General features: G+C 34.3%; 2 protein-coding genes across 16 annotated transcripts in view; one reads left to right on the forward strand and one right to left on the reverse strand.

Moving 5' to 3' along the window:
• FGF7 (fibroblast growth factor 7) overlaps positions 1-4,240 on the reverse strand; it is a 61,936-nt gene extending 57,696 nt beyond the window's left edge. Inside the window, exons 1-2 of the mRNA XM_020875519.2 lie at positions 3,947-4,240; positions 2,800-3,354 (exon numbers count right to left, since the gene is read on the reverse strand). Coding sequence (XP_020731178.1) covers positions 2,800-3,085 — 286 coding nt within the window. The 5' untranslated portion in view covers positions 3,086-3,354; positions 3,947-4,240. The remainder of the gene's footprint in view (positions 1-2,799; positions 3,355-3,946) is intronic.
• Positions 1-21,374, forward strand: part of FAM227B (family with sequence similarity 227 member B) — a 216,846-nt gene that overhangs the window by 136,484 nt on the left and 58,988 nt on the right. The gene's annotated exons all lie outside the window — the stretch shown is intronic.

A 21,374-nucleotide genomic window follows, 5' to 3' on the forward strand; every position in this document is an offset into this window, starting at 1 on the left:
CTTCAATAAGATAGCAGCAAAACTTGACAACAACTTGGAGTTTACTGAAAGGATCCAGATGTAAGCTTCCCTTTCTAGGAGAATTTACCTGGAAGTATACTATATATAGTATATACTATCAAGAAAGTATATACAGTCTATGAAAAAGCTTATAGAAATAAGATTATTTACATAATATATATTATTTCTTTTAGTACATTGGTATTGTGACATTCTAACTTATAATGGTATAGGGTGACTTTCTTTCTTTCCTTCTTTCTTCTTTACTTCCTCACTTTCTTTTTTGCTTTATTTTTTACTTTAGAATTAGTGTTAGAAGAGAAATTATGTACCCTAGTGGCTTTATGGTTACTCAAGGTCAGTGCTAAATTGTGTTTCAAACTATGGAAAACTTTAGCACTTTGTGTATGTTTTAAAATACCTGAGTTTCATAGTTTCAAGAAATTTTAATACAAAATAAGACACATATATCTGAATGCATTCTTATTGTAGGTATTCCAATTTTAGATATTCTAATTGATCCCAATTAATTACGAATACTGTTCACTTTCACTGAATTTTGCATCTGATTTTTCACTTTTTCATTACTTGGTAAAAGCAGTCAAAAGGAATTAGCATATGGAAGAATTCTACAGTGTTTTGGTTCAATAACTTTACTACCAGAATTTGAAATTAGTTCTGACAGCTCAACTTATCATTAAGATGATATACACTTTCATCTCATTCAATATGTATGGTAATTATATGAGAATTTAGATTGTTCACATTTATGTTATATATTCTAAAGTTTAGAATAAAATAGACTGTAAGAACTAAAATGTATGAAACAGATCACCAGCCCAGGTTGGGTGCATGAGACAAGTGCTCAGGCCTGGTGCACTGGGAAGACCCAGAGAGATCGGGTGGAGAGGGAGGTGGGAGGGGGGATCGGGATGGGGAATACATGTAAATCCATGGCTGATTCATGTCAATGTATGACAAAAACCACTACAATATTGTAAAGGAATTAGCCTCCAACTAATAAAAATAAATGAAAAATAAATAAATAAATAAAAATAATTTAAAAATAAAATGTATATTGGATCATCTGTATATATCCCACATCTTACAGATTAAAAAATGAGAATTGGAAAAAGTAAGGAGTGGTACCAGAGTCAGTCACAGGCAGGGACTGGACCTCTCTGTCATAACTTCCACCTGGGCTCTGTTTTCTCCACCAAGTTCTGCTATCCATTATAAACCTCAGTAACTTTTAAATGGCCTTCCCTCATGGCTCAGATGGTAAAGAGTCCTCCTGCAATGCAGGAGACCTGGGTTCAATTCCTGGGTTGGGATGATCCCCTGGAGACGTGAATGGCTACCCACTCCAGTATCTTTCCTGGAGAATTTCATGGACAGAGGTGCCTGGCAGACCACAGTCTATGGGGTCATTTATTGATATGAGCCAGATTCTATTGCTCACATAGAAATAGCTATCCACAAAACTTTCCTCCAAATAGTTTTTTCCTTAGCTAAACTTAAGTATAGAGAGCAATATTCTAAAACTAACATGATAACATTATTAATAGAGGTAATAATAACCATACTGTTAGCAATCCATTAAAATGGCCTTAACATTCTATATCAGTTATAGTTTAAAAAGTAGTTTCTCTCATTTTCATATTGGAAACATAATTCCCCATATTACCATATTGATTTATTATTAATAGTTTAGAAGCCTAAAAGACATTTATTAAATAAGCAGCAAAGTTTTAAATATTCAATTGTAAGCCTGGCACTATGCTAAGCAAATGTTTACAGTATCACCCCCATGCATTCTTTTTCAATTAAATTTAACATATGTAACATTATAAAATGATATGTTATAACATTGTTCAAGTGCTAGTAATGCAAACAAAATTTCTTTTCACTCAGGGATTTTAAATTCTTAGTGTACATGTTCAGGTATATATTTTACTCTGTAAAATTTAATACTTTTGGAATTGGTTATTAATAATAACTGCTAAATGATAAATCCAAACCTGATACATCAACATAAAAAGAATAACTGATTATTGAAGGAAATATAATTATCTACATTTAAATCATGAAATTAATGTCTCTTCCAACTCACTTTTATTTCCTCCTTCACATTTATATTTCCCTTAAGGTAACATAGAACTTTTATGACATAGACTATGAAGATAAAGAAAATGTTAGGAGGAGCCTGTTTTTGTGCCTAGGTAAATAATTAAGCAATCAAATACAAGTTCCTATGACATGAACAGGTGAAGAGATCACAGATTCCTATCTGTTTTATAGTTATATACAATTGCACAAGTCATTTTAGCACAATTCAGTATTTGACACCATGGAAATATTTTTTCAAGAGAAATCAAATTATTTTTTGAAAAAAATCTGTATTTCCTCAAACTAATGATAATGCATTTTTGGTGCAACAGTCACTGAGTATTCTAGTAGAGTTCCTAGTGAGCTTTGCTACAAGACAATAAATCACATTTCAGGATAAATAATAATGTTTATGTTTTGCTTAACATAGGAGCATTTGAGCTTAGGACATGGAGAATATATTTTCAAATTGGCTTGGTTTATCGGCTCCAACTGTAATATTATTATATTTGCCTTACTCCAGGAGATATTTTTGGGAACATAATTTATCCCAAATAAGAGCCAAAAGAAAATTACATTTAATTTTTTTTTAAAAAAGGGAAATTGAGACAGCATGTCACTTGAAAATTGATCTTTTCACAGATTGTTAAGGCTCATAAGCTTTTCTGTAAATAAGAAAACATTACTTACTGTAATTATTCTTCATCTCTTGAGTCCCTTTCACTTTGCCTCGTTTATCAATCCTCAGATACCACTGTGTTCGACAAAAGAGTCTTCTCACTCTTATATCTCCTCCTTCCATGTAATCATAACTTCTTGTATGTCGCTCGGGGCTGGAACAGTTCACATTTGTAGCCATTTGCTCTGGAGTCATGTCATTGCAAGCTAAAGATATAGTGCCCACCAGACAGATAATGTGGAAGCATGATCTGTAGAGCAAACTTGGCAGGATCCATGTCAGTATCCATTTGCGCATTATAGTATAGTGCTCCGGGTGTTCATGAATAACATAATGAAAATTAAATCTTGAGTTGATTGTTGCTCCTAGGTCATTGACCTCTTCCTATCTGTGAACTGTAGATTGGTTTAAGGAAGAGCAGTTGCACTCTCCAAATTGTTAGCCTTATCCTTTTAGTTCCTGATAGCAGTATAGGAGTCCTCCTTAAATAACTCTCTGTTGGTGTATCCTTATAAAAGCAGGTTGTAATAACCTCAGTTGCTGAGATGCTGTTTGCTACTTGACTTCTGTTTGCAATGAGAGATGAAGAATGGAAAGGGAGGAGAGAGAGGAAGATGAAAAGTGGTTTTACAAATTTCAGTGGGCAAATACTGTTACAACATACCGTGTAATTCTTACTGTGAGGGTACGTTTAAAACAGTTTTCACAGAGGATGTCAGGGCCCTTACCACTCTATTTGTAGACTTATAAAAGTTCTATATTAGTAGAGGTTAATCTGAACATGATTGTACCATTCATTCCAGTCCCTATTTGATAAGAAACATCCGGCAATTTAGAGCTGTTGATTTAAATTCAGTTCTAAAGTTACTATTAACAAAATATAAATGCTTTTTCCTAGATGTCTTTATTCTTTTACGGTTGTGGTTTGACAGTTATTTTCTTCTGAACTGCCCACAGTTCTTAAGTTAAATGTCAGAATTGCTCTGGAGAATTTCAACCTTATCTTTATGTAAGTTCTATAATGTAATTACTGTAGATAATCACACGGCTCAAAAGTCTGGTAACTTTACTTTTCCCCTCAGTACTAAAACCAGAGAAACAGATAAACGACTAACAAACATTTAGCATTATTTTTAAAGACAAGTAACAGTCACTTACTTGTTCTGTTGATAACAGCTGGATACACAAGAATTCCATGTCTGCTGTCTGCCCTGTGCAACTTGAGCCTCTCTACTGTAGCTACAAACTATTTCTCAGCTGAGAAATTCTCCAGCGGAATCATAATTGTTTCCATAAATCAACAGCAGGCAAGAGGATTGTCTCTGTGTGTGTGAGCGCATGTGAGCTTGTGTGTATGTGTGTGGAGCCTTTTATTCAGAGCTTTTCGATAAATACCTTTGCTGACCTCATTGGAAGCAATTAAAACTTAACCAGTGAGCTGTTAGTTGAATACAACAGCGAGAATAAAAGAGGCTTGTATAGTATTCATTCAGTGGTCATGAGAGGGAGCTATGAACATGGTTTATGCTCACATCTACAAATGGGTACCTACTTTGTAGAAATAAATCTCTGATTCTGAAGCAGTTAGAAGGGGAAACAGAATTTTTTAGCTTTTCTCATAGCAGCTGAAATAAGTTGAAAAATATTGTTTTGACCATATATGTAAAGAGATCTTTTAACAGGAAATCTTTTACATAGATTTATGAAGCATACATTGCTACTATTATTCCTTGTGTTCAGAATGTTAGAATAAAACTCCTAATATGTATTAAGTCACACCTTAGTGTCTTCAAGAAGTGTATAGCTAAGTTAAGGGTATATCTCTTCATATAGAGATATTTCAGCATTGCTTATAACTTTATGTCTTATGTTCCTAGACTGAAAGTAAGAATAACAATATTCTTACTTGAGTTGAGCCACTAATTACCAGTGTGACTTTGGACAAGTCACTTGGTGTTTCTGAATCTCAGCTACAACACTTGTAAAATTAGTCTAGATGATTCTATGGTGCCTTGTAGTTTTAAAATTCTGTGACTTGTTACTTAACCTACTAAGATCAGAAAGAGGATACATACTTTTAAAGTTATTATTCTTAAAAATTAAAAAAAAGAAAAATTTATATGGTTTTATGTTGGTTATCAATGGTTGACTCTTGTCCTCAGTAAGAACATTGATGCAATAAATATATGTTCATTTAAGGATGGAATTTTAAGAGGTATAGCTCATGTAAAAAAGAGAATGCTATTTTGCTTTCCACCATGAGTTATTCTCCCTTTTTTTTAGCATGTATATATTAATTTCCTGTTCTAGCATGTATTTATTATACTAGTTTCATTAGGTATTTGTTGCAAAATAATTGCATTGTTAATCTAAATCAATATTTAGGAATACATATTAGCATTCTATTTCCCATGTTAATACTCTCAACACACACACACACTCATATGGACATGCGCGCGCACACACACATACACACACACACACATATTAACATTCTATTTCCCATGTTAATACTCTCAACACACACCCACACACACACACAGACACTCTCGCGTGCGCGCGCACACACACACACTCACACACACACACACACACACACACACACACACAGCACTTGAAATGCACTGCTTTACCACCAGGTGGTGCACATAGACCAAATAGGAAAAGAAAATAAAGTAATACATTCAATTGTATTATAAATTATATTATAATTTCCCTTTGTGTCTATGCTTTGGAGGAACAGAATCAAAAGTACAGCATAGTTTAAATTTACTCAATTACTCTTTAGGCACCAAATATGACTTTTCTAAGTTTATTAAAGCAGAAGGAGATGACCCTCTGTTGATATTTGCCTCTGTTGAAAGCTAGATGACTACAGAATATTCCATCATGTATTTCTCTAAAAGGAGGAAGAGAGAAAAAAGAAAATATGATGTACTGTGTTATAAATCATATCTCCATTAGTTTTGTAGGCAACATTAATGAGCAGGGTTAGAACTCCTAGGACTCGGATAGTCCTTCTAAAGAAATGAAAATTATTAACAGCTAATTTACATGTAGATATTCAAGAGCTACTAAATTCATCTATTCCACATTGACCCTACAGATTTTACACTAAGAAATCATGGAGTCAAAGTCAAAAGTTGCTAAGTAAGTGCTCAAGTCTTAAATTCAAAAATGGATTTTCTTTTATGAAGAGTACTCAGTGCCTCATTTGTTGTATAAGGTTAATTATAAAATTAAAATTAGAAACAAAGTAAATATGCAATTGTAATCTGTGTACTCTAAGTTCATTGTTGTTGTTCAGTCGCTGTCATGTCTGACTCTTTGCGACCCCATGGACTGCAGCACGCCAGGCTTTCCTGTCTTTCACTGTCTGAGTTTGTTCAAACTCATGTCCATTGAGTCACTGATGCCATCCTACCATCTCATTCTCTGTTGTCTTCTTCTCCTGCTGCTTTCAGTCTTTCCCAACATCATGGTCTTTTCCAGTGAGTCGGCTCTTCCCATCAGGTGACCCAAGTATTGGAGTTTCAACTTCAGCATCAGTCCTTCCAATGAATATTCAGGATTGATTTCCTTAGGATTGATTGATTTGATCTCCTTGCACTCCAAGGGACTCTCAAGCATCTTCTCCAGCACCACAGTTCAAAAGCATCAATTCTTTGACATTTAGCCTTCTTTTTGGTCCAAATCTCTCATCTGTACATGTCTACTGCAAAAATCATAAAAACTTTGACTATACAGACCTTTGTTGGAAAGTGATGTGTCAACTTTTTAATACACTGCCTAGGTTTGTCATAGCTTTACTTCCAAGGAGCAAGCGTCTTTTAATTTCATGGCTGCAGTCACCATCTGCAATGATTTTGGAGCCCAAGAAAAGAATATATGTCACTGCTTCCACTTTTCCCCATCTATTTGCTATGAAAGGATAGGACTGGATGCCATGATCTTAGTTTTTTGAATGTTGAATTTTAAGCCAGCTTTTTCACTCTCCTCTTTCATCCTCATCAAGAGGATGTTTAGTTCCTCTTCACTTTCTGCCATAAGAATGGTATCATCTACATATCTGAGATTGTGATATTTTTCCCAGCAATCTTGAGTTCATTAGATGCCATTGTACCTTGTGATTTGAAAATATAATAGCAGTAATATTATAGTGAATAGCAGTGAATGGATTAAATCTTAATAAGGGAATATGTATCCTTTGATTATCAGTTTACATAATGCTTGCGTGCATGCTATGGGCTTACAACCTGTTTCACAAGCACCACAGCCATCATGAAGAGCCTCACTTATCTCTTATTATATTTCGAAAGGAATTCTCCAGGAACAAAAGTAACTTAGGTATCTCTAGATGGGGTAAACCCTCTGGGTTTTTTTTAATCTCATTAACAAGTATTTATTGTTCTTGTTTTAATGTACACATAATGACAGGCTAAGCACATAAAATACTTTGCAGAAATGCTCTTTTGTTTTTTCCAATTTGAGTTAACTTCATTTTTAATTGGAAACATCTCTTATCTCTTGAGCTTTAAAGTTGTAAAACAAAGGATTAAGTTTGTAAAACAAAGCATTCTTGCATCTATTTCTAAAAGTTCACTTTTTTTCTTAGTAAGTAGAGATTAGTACCTGGGATTCTTCATAAAAGAAACAGTGCTAATACTTGCCTACTTTGATTTGGTGGTAGACTATATGAAATTCAGTTATGATCATGTCACTCTTCTGATTATCATACCATAATGGTCTCCTATTGCTCTTAGGATAAAGATTAAACTCTGGGTTAGCCCACCAGGACCCTGCTTGCCTCTCCAGCTTTTTAACATACCAAAGTCCTTCTCATTCTCTCTCCTAGAGCCCACTGGTATTTCCTTGTTGAAAGAACTCCCACCCATCCTTTAAACTGCAGCTTTATTGCCTTTATCACAGGGAAAGTTTCCTATTGCTTCTTATGGTAGACACTCATAGCACTGTGTACTTTATAGTGCTTGTCCATGATGGATGCTTTCTTTCATAAAATGAGAAATGCAAGAAAAAACAATAAAATGCTTCTTTCATCTGTCAGATTACCAAAATCCCCAATGTTTGACAATACACTATACTGAACAGGCACTATATATACTGTGAGTGAGACTGTAAAACTAGTTCAACTTCTGTGGAGAGTAAACTGGCAATATCCATTCAAATGATATGTTTATGATTTTATTCATCGTGTCATTTTTTTGTAATAGAAAAAGACTGGAAATAAATTAAGTGTTCAGCAACAGGAAGCTAGTCTAATACATTGTGATATATTCATTCAATGGGGTACTATGCAGCTGTAAAAAAAATGACGTAATTTTCTAAATACTGAGATGGGAAGATTTTCTTTTTTTTTATTAAGTAAAAAATACAACATGCAGAACATTGTGTATGATATGCTACCTTTTCCATAAAAAGAGAACAAGCAAAAATGTATACACACATATGTATTCAGTTTGCCTATATATGCATACAAAATTCTGGAAAGATACACCAGAAACTAAATAAATAACAATGATTACCTATAGGGAAAGGATGGAACTAGGAGGATGTGGAACAGGATAGAATATAAAAATGTAAAAGAATGAAAATATTTAACGATGTTCCCTCCTATTGATTGTATTATACATACTTATGAATGTGACATAGTTTTAAAATTAGTGACTGGAATGCTAAGTCAGAGTTTGATCTTTATCCTAAGAGCAATAGGAGACCATTATGGTATGATAATCAGAAGAGTGACATGATCATAATTGTACTCTATGCCTCTATTCTGACCCAAACTAATCTAATTTCTGCCAGGAGAATAAGTTTAGGAAATACAAAATTGTGTTCCTTTATCCTATTTTTTCTGTTATTCATATTTTCAAAAAGATACCCAAACTTTGTGATTGAAAAGGAAAGATGTAGGAGAAGAAAAAGTCATATATACCTCCCAACTTGGGTAAAGCCCAAATCTGCTTCATAGGGTTGTGCTAAATGCCCTGAAAAGAAGTGAAACATCAAAGTGTCTTTGAGAAGAATCCCAGAAAAGGTGAGTCCATAAGATCAGGCAGCATAGAGAAAAATCTATTTGGGGAGCCACACTGTGCATTTCTGGTACTACCACAGCACACAGCAGAAGCAGCAAAGCTCCAAAGAGTAAAGACTGCCTACATGTCTAAAAACAGACGGACTCATAAGCACCCCTCATAAATATTTCTCATGTTTTAAAAGACATCTGGAAAGGCAGAGAACCCAGACCTGAAGAAACTTCATGAGCAGAATCAGTAGACACCTACAAGTAACTAGAGCAGACAAAGGACACAACTGAGTCCCTTGTCTTGGGCCTGAATTCTGTCTCATCGTGAAACAGAGGAGGGAGCCCAAGAATAGTTGACATAAGTTTCTACTAACCAGTGGTGAGAGGTAAGCGGGGTGAAATTCTCAAAGTTGAAGCCAGGATGATTTATAAGGTTATATGTTGCCCCTTGCGTATTTGAGATTGTGATCCGAGATTTATTTCTCATCACTGTCACCAAACTGTGGATTTATTTTCATCTTTTCTTCTATCAGCCCCATTTCATCAATTCAGCCTCAACTTTGGATCATGCCATTCAACCAGTGTTACTCACTTCCTTAGTTCATTCACTTAACTATTTATCAAATATTATTTAGTACCAGATGTTTTCCCAGACTTTCGGAGGTACAGTGAGTATTCTAGAAGTGGTCTTTGAACTTACAGAGAATGCTGTCCGGTGAGAGAACATAAACACAGCTCTTTGGCCTGTGTGTATGGCAGAGGCAGCGTGGGTGTGCATAGGATAGAAACAAGGTGTCCAAGGAGATAGGAGATAGAGGGATAAATGGATAGAGGGACCCATTTTAAGTTAGAAAGACCCATCTGAGGAGATAAAAGTTTGAGCTGCCTGGAACAAGACTGACATTGGTGTGTTCCAAGAACTGAAAGAAGGCCAGTATGTTGAATGAAGTACATGAGCAATGGGAAAAGTTGTGAGAGATTAGTAAAACTGAAAAAGTAGGCAGGAGCCAGATCGTAAAGAACTTTGAAGGTCATGATAATAAGAGTTAGAGGTTGTTCTAAGTGTAACGGGAAGCTGGGGTACAGGCGGGTCTACTTATAAACCTTATAGACCTGGGCAAAGGCACTAGTTAAACTCCAAAGAAAAATGTCAAAAATAATTGAGCAAGTGTGGGGGTTTCCTATAAATCTTCAGTCATGCAAACTTTGTGCTTACACTTATGCCCTAACATTTTAAAGCTAACTGTATATAAGATACAAAGTCTGAGTCATATGCTCAAAATTGTGTGCCTGTGACTCAACTATATAAATATCTCAGTTTACAAGTGTATCTAGATTCTTTGTGTCTCTTGCTTGAGTCTATAAAAAATTGTTGTTTAATTTTACATTTATAAAAAGTTATCTAATATGCTAATCTAGAAATCAAGTTCTTCAAATTATATTTTTAACTTACCAAACAACTTTAGACCTAGAGCAAGATCTCCAGAGTTATTACTTCTTTTTTTTCCCAATTCAGAAATATCTGTATAATGAAGTTAAATTATACAATTTGCTCTTGATTGCCTAGACTCTCCTTAAATTAACACTTAACTTTAGTAAAGAATCTATCTCCTGATTCAATGCTATACATTAGTGCCTTTTTTGATAATAAGTGCCATTCTAACAGCTGGAAATTATTGTAATGGCTATGGAGAGAGTTTTGCTTCAACCCTAGGAAAACATTATGGAAAACAACAAAGACTGGGCAATTAGGGTTACTACATTCTTTGCTTTAAATTGTCATTCTTTGGTTCCATGTTCATTGTCTACATAGCAAAACGAGTGCCAAAACTATCATTTTTTAATGTTTCATGGATGTCATTGTGGTTTAAATCTGGTCACAAAAGACCTTTCTGAGGAGGTGAGGATTTAACTGAGATCTGAAGGATAAGAAGAAATCAGAAATGAAGGTAATGCATTCCAGGCAAAGGTAACAGGGAAAAACAAAAGCTCTGAGGTGAAAATGAGCTTGGTATATTCTAGAAACTAAATGACAGTGTAACTGGAGTTGAGTGAACAAGGGAAAAGTTAGGGGATATGAGACCAATGTGTGTAGGATCTTTTTTGTTTTTACTTTATTTTTGAGGATAATTGCTGTACACATTTGTGTTGGTTTCTGCCATCCATCAACATGAATCAGCCACAGGTATACATAGGTCCCCTCCCTCTTGTCTGTGGAGGATCTTGATGTCAATGTTGGGGATGTTAGGAGGCTGTAGCTGTAATTCAGTTTGGAATTGATGATACCTTAGACGGGGATCAGAGCAGGGAGAGGAAAGAAGTGGGGAGATAGATTTTGGAGACAAAGCTAGGTGATAATTCAGTGTGAGGAACAAGGAAGAGTCAAGGTTAAATTCCAGATGTCTGACATTTGTAACAGGATAAATAGCAGTGTCATTTGCAGAACTCAGATAGACTGGAAGAGAACTGGCATTGGAGGGGGAAATCAGGCAGTTGGAAAGTTAGGTGAGAGGAATGCTATAAACTCAAATCCTATTCATTCTGGATCCAAGGGATCTGCACCTCTCATTCGTTTAAAATAAGAACCAGTAAGCATCTTGCAAATCAGTTACCACAAAAGGGTGGAATTAGAAATAAAATCTCTTTCTAAAGTACTCAGGTGCAAAAACGAAAATTTCTTATAGCAGTCTTGAGTGTGTGTGCGTGTGTGTGTGTGTGTGTGTGTGTGTGTATGTATGTAAGTCGCTCAGTTGTTTCTGACTCTTTGAGACCCTATAGACTAATTTTCTAGATATTAGAAATTTTATTAGAAAGATTAATAAATATTATATTAAAATCTAATATAAAAATATTAGAAACAATATTTCTAGAATATCTACAACCAGAATATTACAGTTCCCAGTATTATAACACATGAAATTATCAGGAGGCAAGCTGTGTTGTGGGACCATATTACAAAAGCCTAAAGCAGTTTATTTTTTTGTTTCAGCCATAAATGAGTTGCAAAGTTGTCCAAATACACTTTAATGTGCAGTTGAGTCAATTCAGGTGACACTGAGAAAGAAGTTTCTAATGACAATATTGGCATTCTCTCTGTGTATTTTACCTAATAGAAAATTACCTTTATAGTCTAGAGGAATGTTGTACTAGAGTAGTTCATACCAGCATATAATGCCTCAGTGAATTATATAACAAGGAATATAAAAAACTAAACTTTTATATCTCTAATGTCAAGAAAAAATGGTGAAGTTAAAAACAGGCAGTCATATCAGTCGTTTGATAGTAGCCATAAGAACAGCAAAAGACTGATTTTTTCTAATGAATTTTTGGCCGCTTATAATTATAGCTTTGATTTCCTAGTCTAAGAAGCTGGGAAATTGGAAGCATTGTTTCATGAGTTTAGAGCATTGCTGAATTAGTAAAAATAAAAAACTGGAGCATGTTTTTAAAGAAATACTGTTTATTAATGCCAAGAACTATATGTGTAATAAGTCATACTGTCACCTGGCTTAATTGAATAAATAAGAAAAATAGGAAAATAGATTATCAACTTATCTGCAAATGTGAATGTGAAAGTTCTGAAAGATGTTTGAAAGTTGCTTTCTCTCTTAAATATTTTTAAATCTCCCCTGACAACTGATTTGTCCTACTAATTTGTACTAGGTTAGAAATATCTGCAAAGCAAAAAGATAAACTTCAATGGAAACTCAGTTTGAATGGAAACAAATTCTGAATTAAGGGACTCCAAATGAATGCAGTTTTACTATGTTTTAAATTATTCCAAGATAGAATGTTTTATTAGGATATAACTTTATTATTTTTGACTTGGATAAATAAAGAAAATAACACTAGTTCTTAGTGTTAAGAAAAAGGGGTAGTTAAAGACTAATTCAAAAATTGTAATGAAATTATGTATGGTGTACGCCTCCTTCCCTGGATTGACTTCTTTATGCCTTCCATTCTGTTTATCTCACTTAGCATGTTGACATTTATTAATATATTATATTTCTAATATAATCAAATATAAAACCAAGAAACAAATTCAAAACATCAAAAATATTATTGTTCTTTTCATCCCTCAAAAAAGGTGGAAGAGAAGAGATGAAAAATATAAACTTTCTGGATCATTTTGACACAGAGTGTGTTATATTTTAAATTTAAAGGGAGCTTTTTTTGCCTTTCAATAATAGTCCTCATCTTTTTAGTACTTAAGTTATTCCTTTTAGACTGAAAGATCATCTTGTCTCTTTTTTTCCCCCTTTTTGGTTTATATGTAAAAATTCAATTATGTGCTTTCCTTGTTGATACAAATATTTACTAAGATTTAGGAGTTTTTTGGTTCTGTTTTGAATTCTGAAACTTGTTTTATCATATCCTATTCATTCTCCTTCCCTTTCTCTGCATTTTTCTATTCTACTTTTTTTTTTATTCTCGTCTCTCTCTCTCCCTCTCTCTCGCACACACACACACTTTTTCTATTATACCCATGCTTCAAGTTTCTAGAAACCTCCTTTAGTCATTCTTATATTAATTTTCTACTTGTTTGTCATTTTTTTCAGTCTAGTCTTGAAAAAGACATCTGGTTTCTATTCCAATCAGTATTCCTCTGAGAATAACCTTCATATTATAGAAGACAAACAATTCTCAAATAACCCATAATGATGCAACCTCTGGTAATTTAAACTTATATTCAATAATTTTAGAAGAGCTATTCATGTATTCTAACTTGGCAGGCTTTTCTTTTTCACTTAAGATAAAGTTTATGGAGGTGGGGTTTGTATGGGTAATCATTTAAAGCAAGTTAATATTTGGAAACTTATTCTTTCAAAATGAGAAATCTTGGAAACCAAACATGGAAAATGATTCACTCTTCTCATTAGCAATTCATTTTTGAGAGTTCACAAGTTAAATGACACATACAAAGTGTTATGGGAGCAAGAAGATAGCAAAGCCTAGGTACTGAAAAAAGAAGACAAAAAATTGGAACCGCTAAGAAACAGCAAGTAAATGAGAAATTACTAAAAGCTGCTAGCTATACAGTGTGAGAGGATATGGTGTTTTAGAGGTAATATGGAAAAATTGGCCTGTGATGAGCTTTCACCATTCAGATGTTATCTTTGCAATCAGATATACCTAGATTTGAACTACTGTCATTCTTGTTGACTGGGGGAGAAAAAGCACAACATAAGAGTTGTGGGTTAAGTTTTATTTGGGGCCAAAGGAGGCCTATAGCCTGAGAGACAGCCTCAGCTAGCTCTGAGAAACTGCTCCCAAGAGGTTGGGAGGAGAGGACTCTATATATACAAAGTTAGTGAAGAGAGTATGTCCAGTCAAGTACACATTTTTGGCAGAAGTTGCTGTTGTCACCAGGAGCAGATGTCCATTATTGATTTTAGTGCTTTTCTAGATATGAGAAATATGCAAGAAATTGGGCTCATTAAAATTTTCTCCTAGAAATATCTAACTATGTGAAGGCCTGGTCTGCCAATTTTTCCAAGAGCACAGAGTGCTTCTTCCTGATCTCTGCCCTGAACTCCTTTCAGAATGTGTTGAAGGTCAGCAAATGCAGCAGCTAGTGACTTTTTTCTTGTAGAAGCAGGTAGCAAACAAAAATTTGTAGTGACAGGTCCCCTCATGGTATTAAAAATTCAATCATAGTTTGAGAGGTATTTCATGACCATTTAGTCCCATGGTGCTAGGAATGATCATTCCTAGATCAGGCAAGGATTTTTTTTAATAGACCACTCAATGTGCTATTACTGAACTAGGTCCTATTAACAGTAACCAAGTGTCTCTGGACCACCTGTCTTACTACGCTGTTATGGTCCAGAAAATGGTTCCCTCTAATTTTTCTTCCCATATCTAGAGTTACACTATTATATTATAGTCATTGATCTTATATAGAACTATATAAGTGGTTACTTGCTTGAAGTTACCTAGTCATCGTTTTATCAAAGGCTCAGTAGCACATTTAGTAATGTGTTACTAAATGTGTTAGTAATGTGTAAGAAACAGCAATGTCATAAAATAGGTAGTGTATAGGTAATGTAGCTAGTATTATTAGTAAGGTCATAAGTAATTTATTGACTTAAATTGATTGAACTCCCATTAGGTGTGGCTCAATATATCACCAGGCTTCCCAGGTGGTTCAGTGGTAAAGAATTTGCCTGCCAAGCATGAGACGCAGGTTTGATCCTGGGTCAGGAAAACCCTCTGGAGAAGGAAATGACAACTCACTCCAGTATTCTTGCCTGAGAAATGGATGAGAGGAGCCTAGCAGGCTACAGTCTTAGGGGTCACAAAGAGTCAGTTAGTGACTAAATAGTAGCAGTATATCACCAAGTCATCTGACTTAGTCTGTCGTGTAACAATTCTTATCTTTAAAGGAAATGATATGATATTTGTTTTTCTCTGACTTACTTCACTTTTTATGATAATGTCTAAGTTCATTCATCTTGCTGCAGATGGCATTATTTCATTCTTTTTAATGGTTAAGTAACTGAGGTGTTAGAGAAGACTCTTGAGAGTCTCTTGGACTGCAAGGAGATCCAACCAGTCAATCCTAAAGGAAATCAGTCCTGAATATTCTTTGGAAGGACTGATGCTAAAGCTGAAACTGTAATACTCTGGCCATTTGATGTGAAGAACCGACTCATTGGAAAAATCCCTGATGCTGGGCAAGATTGAAAGCAGGAGGAGAAGGGAATGACAGAGGGTGAGATGACTGGATGGCATCACCAATGCAATAGACATGAGTTTGAGTAGGCTCTGGGAGTTGGTGATGGACAAGGAAGCCTGATGTGCTGCAGTCCATGGGGTTGCAAAGAGTCGGACACAAATGAGCAACTGAACTGAATGTTCCATTTCATATATATATACAACATCTTTATTTATTCACTTATCAATGAATATTTAGGTTGCTTCCATGTCTTGACTATTGTAAATAGTGCTGCAATGAACACTGAGGTGCATGTATCTTTTTGAATTACAGTTTTCCCTGGATATATACACAGGAGTGAATTTGCAGGATCATATGGTAGCTATATTTTTTTAAGGAGCCTCCTTACTGTTTTCCATAGTGGCTGCACTAATTTACATTCTGGGACAGTTTCCTTTTCTCTACACCTTCCCCAGCATTTATTATTTATATACTTTTGATGATGACCATTCTGACTGTTATAAGGTGATACTTCATTTTCTTTTGATATAAATAATAATTAGGAATATTGGGCATATTTTCATGACCTTTTGAGCATATTGGGCATATTTCACATGCCTTCTTTGGAAAAATGTCTATTGTGGTCTTCTGCCCATTTTTTAATTGGTTTGTTTGTTGGTTTTTTTATATGGAACTGTATGAGCTGTTTGTATGTTTTGGAGATTAATCCCTTGTCAGATGCATTGTTTGAAAATGTATTCTCCCGTTCTGTAGGTTGTGTTTTCATTTTATTTATGGTTTTGTTCCTGTGTAAAAGCTTTTAAGTTTAATTAGGTCTAATTTAGTGGTTGTTGTTTTTATTGTTTTCTCTACATCCATTGCTCTAAGAGACAATCCAAAAAGATATTGCCACAGTTTATGTCCTGCCTAGGTTTTCCTTTAGGAGTTTTCTAGTATTCAGTCTTACATTTAAGACTTTAATCCATTTAGAGTTTATTTTTGTATATGGCATTACAGAATGTTCTAATTTTTTTTCTTTTACATATAGTTGTATAGTTTTCCCAGCACCACTTATTGAAGATACTGTCTTTTCTCATTTGTATTAAATATATTCTTGCTTTCTTTGTTGTGCCTAAATTGACCATAAGTGTATGGGTTTACTTATGGGCTTTCTATTCCTGGTTCATAGTTCCATATTTCTATTTTTATACTAGTACCATACTCTTTCGATGACTATAGCTTTGTAGTATAGTCTGAAGGCAGGGAGCCAGATTCCTCCAATTCTGTTTTCCTTCCTCAAGATTGCTTTGATTATTCAGGGTCTTTTGTGTTTCCATACAAATTATAAGATTTATTTGTTCTAGTTCTGTGAAAAATGCCATTGGTAATGTGATAGGGATTGTGTTGAATCTGTACATTGTCTTGGATAATACAGTCATGTTGACAATATTGATTCTGCCAATACAAGAACATGGTATATCTTTCCATTTGTTTGTGTCATCTTTGATTTCTTTCATCAGCATCTCATAGTTTTCAGAGGACAGGATCTTTTGCCTCCATAGGTCTTCCTAGATGCTTTGCTCTTTTTGATTTGATGGTTTCCTTAATTTCTCTTTTTGATATTTCATTGTTAGTATATAGAAATGCAACAGATTTCTGCCTATTAATTTTTTATCCTGCAACATTACCAAATTCACTGATGAGCTCTAGTAGTTTTTCAGTAGCACCTTTAGGATTTTCTATGTTTAGCATTATGTTGTCTGAGAACAGTGACAGTTTTACTTCTTCTTTTACAATTTGAATTCCTTTTATTATTTTTTCTTCACTGATTGCTAGGCTTCCAAAACTGTGTTGAATAAAAGTGGCAGAAGTGAACATCCTCACCTTGTTCTGGATGTTAGGGAAAATTCTTTCAGATTTTTACCATTAAGTATAATGTTAGCTGTAGACCTTTTATTATGTCGAGATAGGTTCCCTCTATGCCAACTTTCTGGAGAGTTTTTATCATAAATGGTTGTTAAATTTTATCAAAAGCCTTTTCTGCATCTATTCATGATCACATGGTTTTATTATTCAACTTGTTAATGTCACATTGATTGATTTGCATTCATTAAAAAGTTCTTGCATCCTGGGATAAATCCCCAATTGATCATGGTATATAATCTGTTTAATTTATTGCTACAGTCGTTTTGCTAGTATTTTATTGAGGATTTTTGTGGATATTTTTGGTCTCCACTATTATTGTATTAATTTCAATTTCTCCCTTTAGTTAGTATTTGCCTTATATATTGAGGTGTTTCTATGGTGGATGCATGTATATTTACAGTTGTTACATCTTACTCTTGGATTGATCCCTTTATCATTATGTAGTGTCCTTCTTTGTCTCTTGTATTTATTTTGTTTGATATGATTACTACTCCAGCTTTCTTTGATTTCCATCTGCATGAAATACCTTTTTCCATCCCCTTACTTTCATTCTGTATGTGTCTCTAGATCTGAAGTGGGTATTTTGTAGACAGCATATATACAGTCTTGGTTTTTTATCCATTCAGCCAGTCTATGTCTTTTGGTTGGAGCATTTAAGGTAATTATTGATGTATATGTTCTTATTGTCATTTAAAAATTGCTTTGTTTGTTTTTGTAGGTCTTTTTTCTTCCTTTCCTCTTTTTTTCTCTCCTCTTGTGATTTGATGACTTTCTTTAGTGTTGTGTTTAGATTCCTTTTGCTTATTTGTGTTATAACTACTGTATATTTTTGGTTTGTGGTTACCATGAGGTTTTGATGTAGCAGTTTATATATGTATATATGAGTGTTTTAACCTTTTGATCTCTTAATTTCAAATGCATTTCAAATATCCTACATAAGTACTGCCCTCTTGTCACAGTTATTGACTTAGATACTGTAGATAGATATATGTGGATGACTGTCAACCTTTACTGTATGTTTTCCTTTACTAATAAGCTTTCCCACTTTGTAATTTTCTTGTTTCTAGTTGTGGTCTTTCTTTTCAGCCTGGAGAAGTTCCTTTAGCATTTGTGTAAAACTGGTTTGGTGATGCTGAATTCTTTCAGCTTTTGCTTGTCTGCAAAGCTTTTGACTTCTCCTTTGAATATGAATGAGAAGCTTGTTGGGTAGAGTATTCTTGGTTGTAAGTTTTTCTCTTTTATCACTTTATATCTTGTCATCCCTTCTGGCCTGCCAAGGTTTTGCTGAAAATTTAATAATCTTATGGAGATTCTCTTTATGTTATTTGTTGCTTCTCACTTATCACTCTTAATATTTTCTCTGTCTTCAATTTTTGTTGATTTGATTATTATGTATCTCAACATGTTCTTCCTTGGTTATATTCTATATGGGACTCTCTGTGCTTCATGGACTTGAGTGACTGTTTCCTTTCCCATGTTAGGGAAGTTTTCATCTAGCTTCAAATATTTTCTCAGGCCCATTCTGAGTTACAGGAAATTTTTAGCAAAGAGTTAGAAGATATAAAGGATAACCAAGTGGAGTTGAAGAATACAATAAATGAAATGAAAAATACACTAGAGAGAATCAATACAGAATAAATGAAGCAGAAGAAAAAGATCAGTGAGGTAGAAGACAGAATGGTGGGAATCTGTGCCATGGAACAAAATAAAGAAAACAGAATGAAAATAAATGAGGACAGTTTAAGAGACCTCTGGGACAATATCAGATGCACCAACATTCACATTATAGGAGTCCCAAAAGAAGAAGATTAATAAGAGATTATTTTTAAGTTGACAGTTCTAAAATACAATTATTCCTAAAGATTCACGCAAAAGCTCTTATCTCACTTTATTTAATTTACTGACTAAAAAGTTAATCCTACCAAGTTATTTTTCTTGCGGACACATTTGCAACAGATGGCTTACTTGATTTCTATTAAACCTCAGTACAATAAATTATTATACTTAATATTGATCACTCTAAAAACATGTCTATATTAATTAAACTGACAAGCAAACTAATAAACTTAATAAATTTAAATTAATCTTAATACTGTTTCTCAGTTTACAGGAACCTGAAATTCATTTGGGTTAGTTTCTTTATATTTCTGGAAATTTTTATAAGTGCTTAATTTTCTTTAAACCCATTAAGTAGGGCTCATTAGCAAATTGATTTTGATAGTACAATCCAAAGGTAGAGAAATATATATATATAGACAGACACAACCATTTATCTAACAGCTTCATTTTAAAGCTTAGTCATGCATTAGGTACTATAATATAAAACTCACTAGAATAGATAATGATAATCTATTAGATTATGAGAAATGATAATCCAGGCAATGTAAAACTTTTTTCAAATTCTAAGTAGACTTTTCATACTCATTTATTTAATAAATATTTACTGAACAGCCATTATCTGTCAGATTCTGGTCTGTGTACCAAATGCCGTAGTAATACAACACACTCTCTTATACAAAGATAAACTTAAAATGGAATAAAGACCTAAATGTGAGACCAGAGACTATAAAACTCTTAGAGAAAAACACAGGCAGACACTCTCTCACATAAATCACAGCAAGGTCCTCTATGACCCACCTCCTAGAGTAAAGGAAATAAAAACAAGAATAAACAAGTGGGACCCAATTAGACTTAAAAGCTTTTACACAGCAAAGGAAACTATAAACAAGGTGAAAAGGCAGCCCTCAGAATGGGAGGAAATAATAGCAAATGAAACAACTGACAAAGGATTAATCTCCAAAATATACAAGCAGCTCATGCAGCTCAATACCAGAAAAACAAACAACCCAATCAAAAAGTAGGAAGAAGACCTAAACAGACGTTTCTACAAAGAAGACACAGATGGCCAAAAAGCACATAAAAAGATGTTCAATGTCGCTTATTATTATAGAAATGCAAATAAAAACTACAATAAAATATCACCTCACACCAGTCATAGTGGCCATCATCAAGAAATCTACAAACAAAAAATGCTGGAGAGGATGTGGAGAAAAGGGAACCCTCTTGCACTGTTGATGAAAATGTAAATTGATGCAGCCGCTATGGAGAACAGTATGAAAATTCTTTAAAAAACTAGAAATAAAACTACCATGTGACCCAACAATCCCACTAATGGGCATATATCCTAAGAAAACCATAATTGAAAAAGATACATGTACTCCAACGTTCATTGTAGCACTGTCTACAGTAGCGAGGACATGGAAGCAATCTAGATGTCCATCGATAGATGAATGGATAAAGAAGCGTGGTACACACATACAATCATGTAATGGAATGGAATATTACTCAGCCATAGAAAGGAATGCACTTGAGTCATTTCTAGTGGGGTGGATGAACCTAAAGCCTGTTATACAGAGTGAAGTAAGGCAGAAAAAGAAAAACAAATATTGTATATTAACACATATATATGGAATCTAGAAAAATGGAACTGATGAACCTATTTACAGGGCAGCAATAGAGACACGGACATAGAGAACAGACTTGTGGGACACAGTGGGGAAAGGAAAGGGTGGGACAAATTGAGAGAGTAGCGTTGAAACATATACATTGACATATATAAAATAGATAGCCAGTGGGAATTTGCTGTATGATACAGGGAACTCAAACCTGGTGCTCTGTGACAACCTAGAGGAGTGAGATGGGATGGGAGGTGGGAGGGAGGGGACATATGTATACCTATAGCTAGTTTATGTTGATTTATGGCAGAAACCAACACAACATTGTAAAACAATTATCCTCTGATAAAAAAACAAAGCAAACAAAAAACACACTCCCATCCAAAAACAAAAGGCGTGATATCTGCCCCATAGAGCTTATCTGAAATTATACTGCATCATTTTTTTTAATACACACTCTGACAAGAAAGTGGAGCAGATAAAAAATAGTTCTTAAGGAAGCAA

The sequence above is a fragment of the Odocoileus virginianus genome, chromosome 6, assembly GCF_023699985.2.
Source record: "Odocoileus virginianus isolate 20LAN1187 ecotype Illinois chromosome 6, Ovbor_1.2, whole genome shotgun sequence".
In the NCBI taxonomy this organism is placed as follows: domain Eukaryota; kingdom Metazoa; phylum Chordata; class Mammalia; order Artiodactyla; family Cervidae; genus Odocoileus; species Odocoileus virginianus.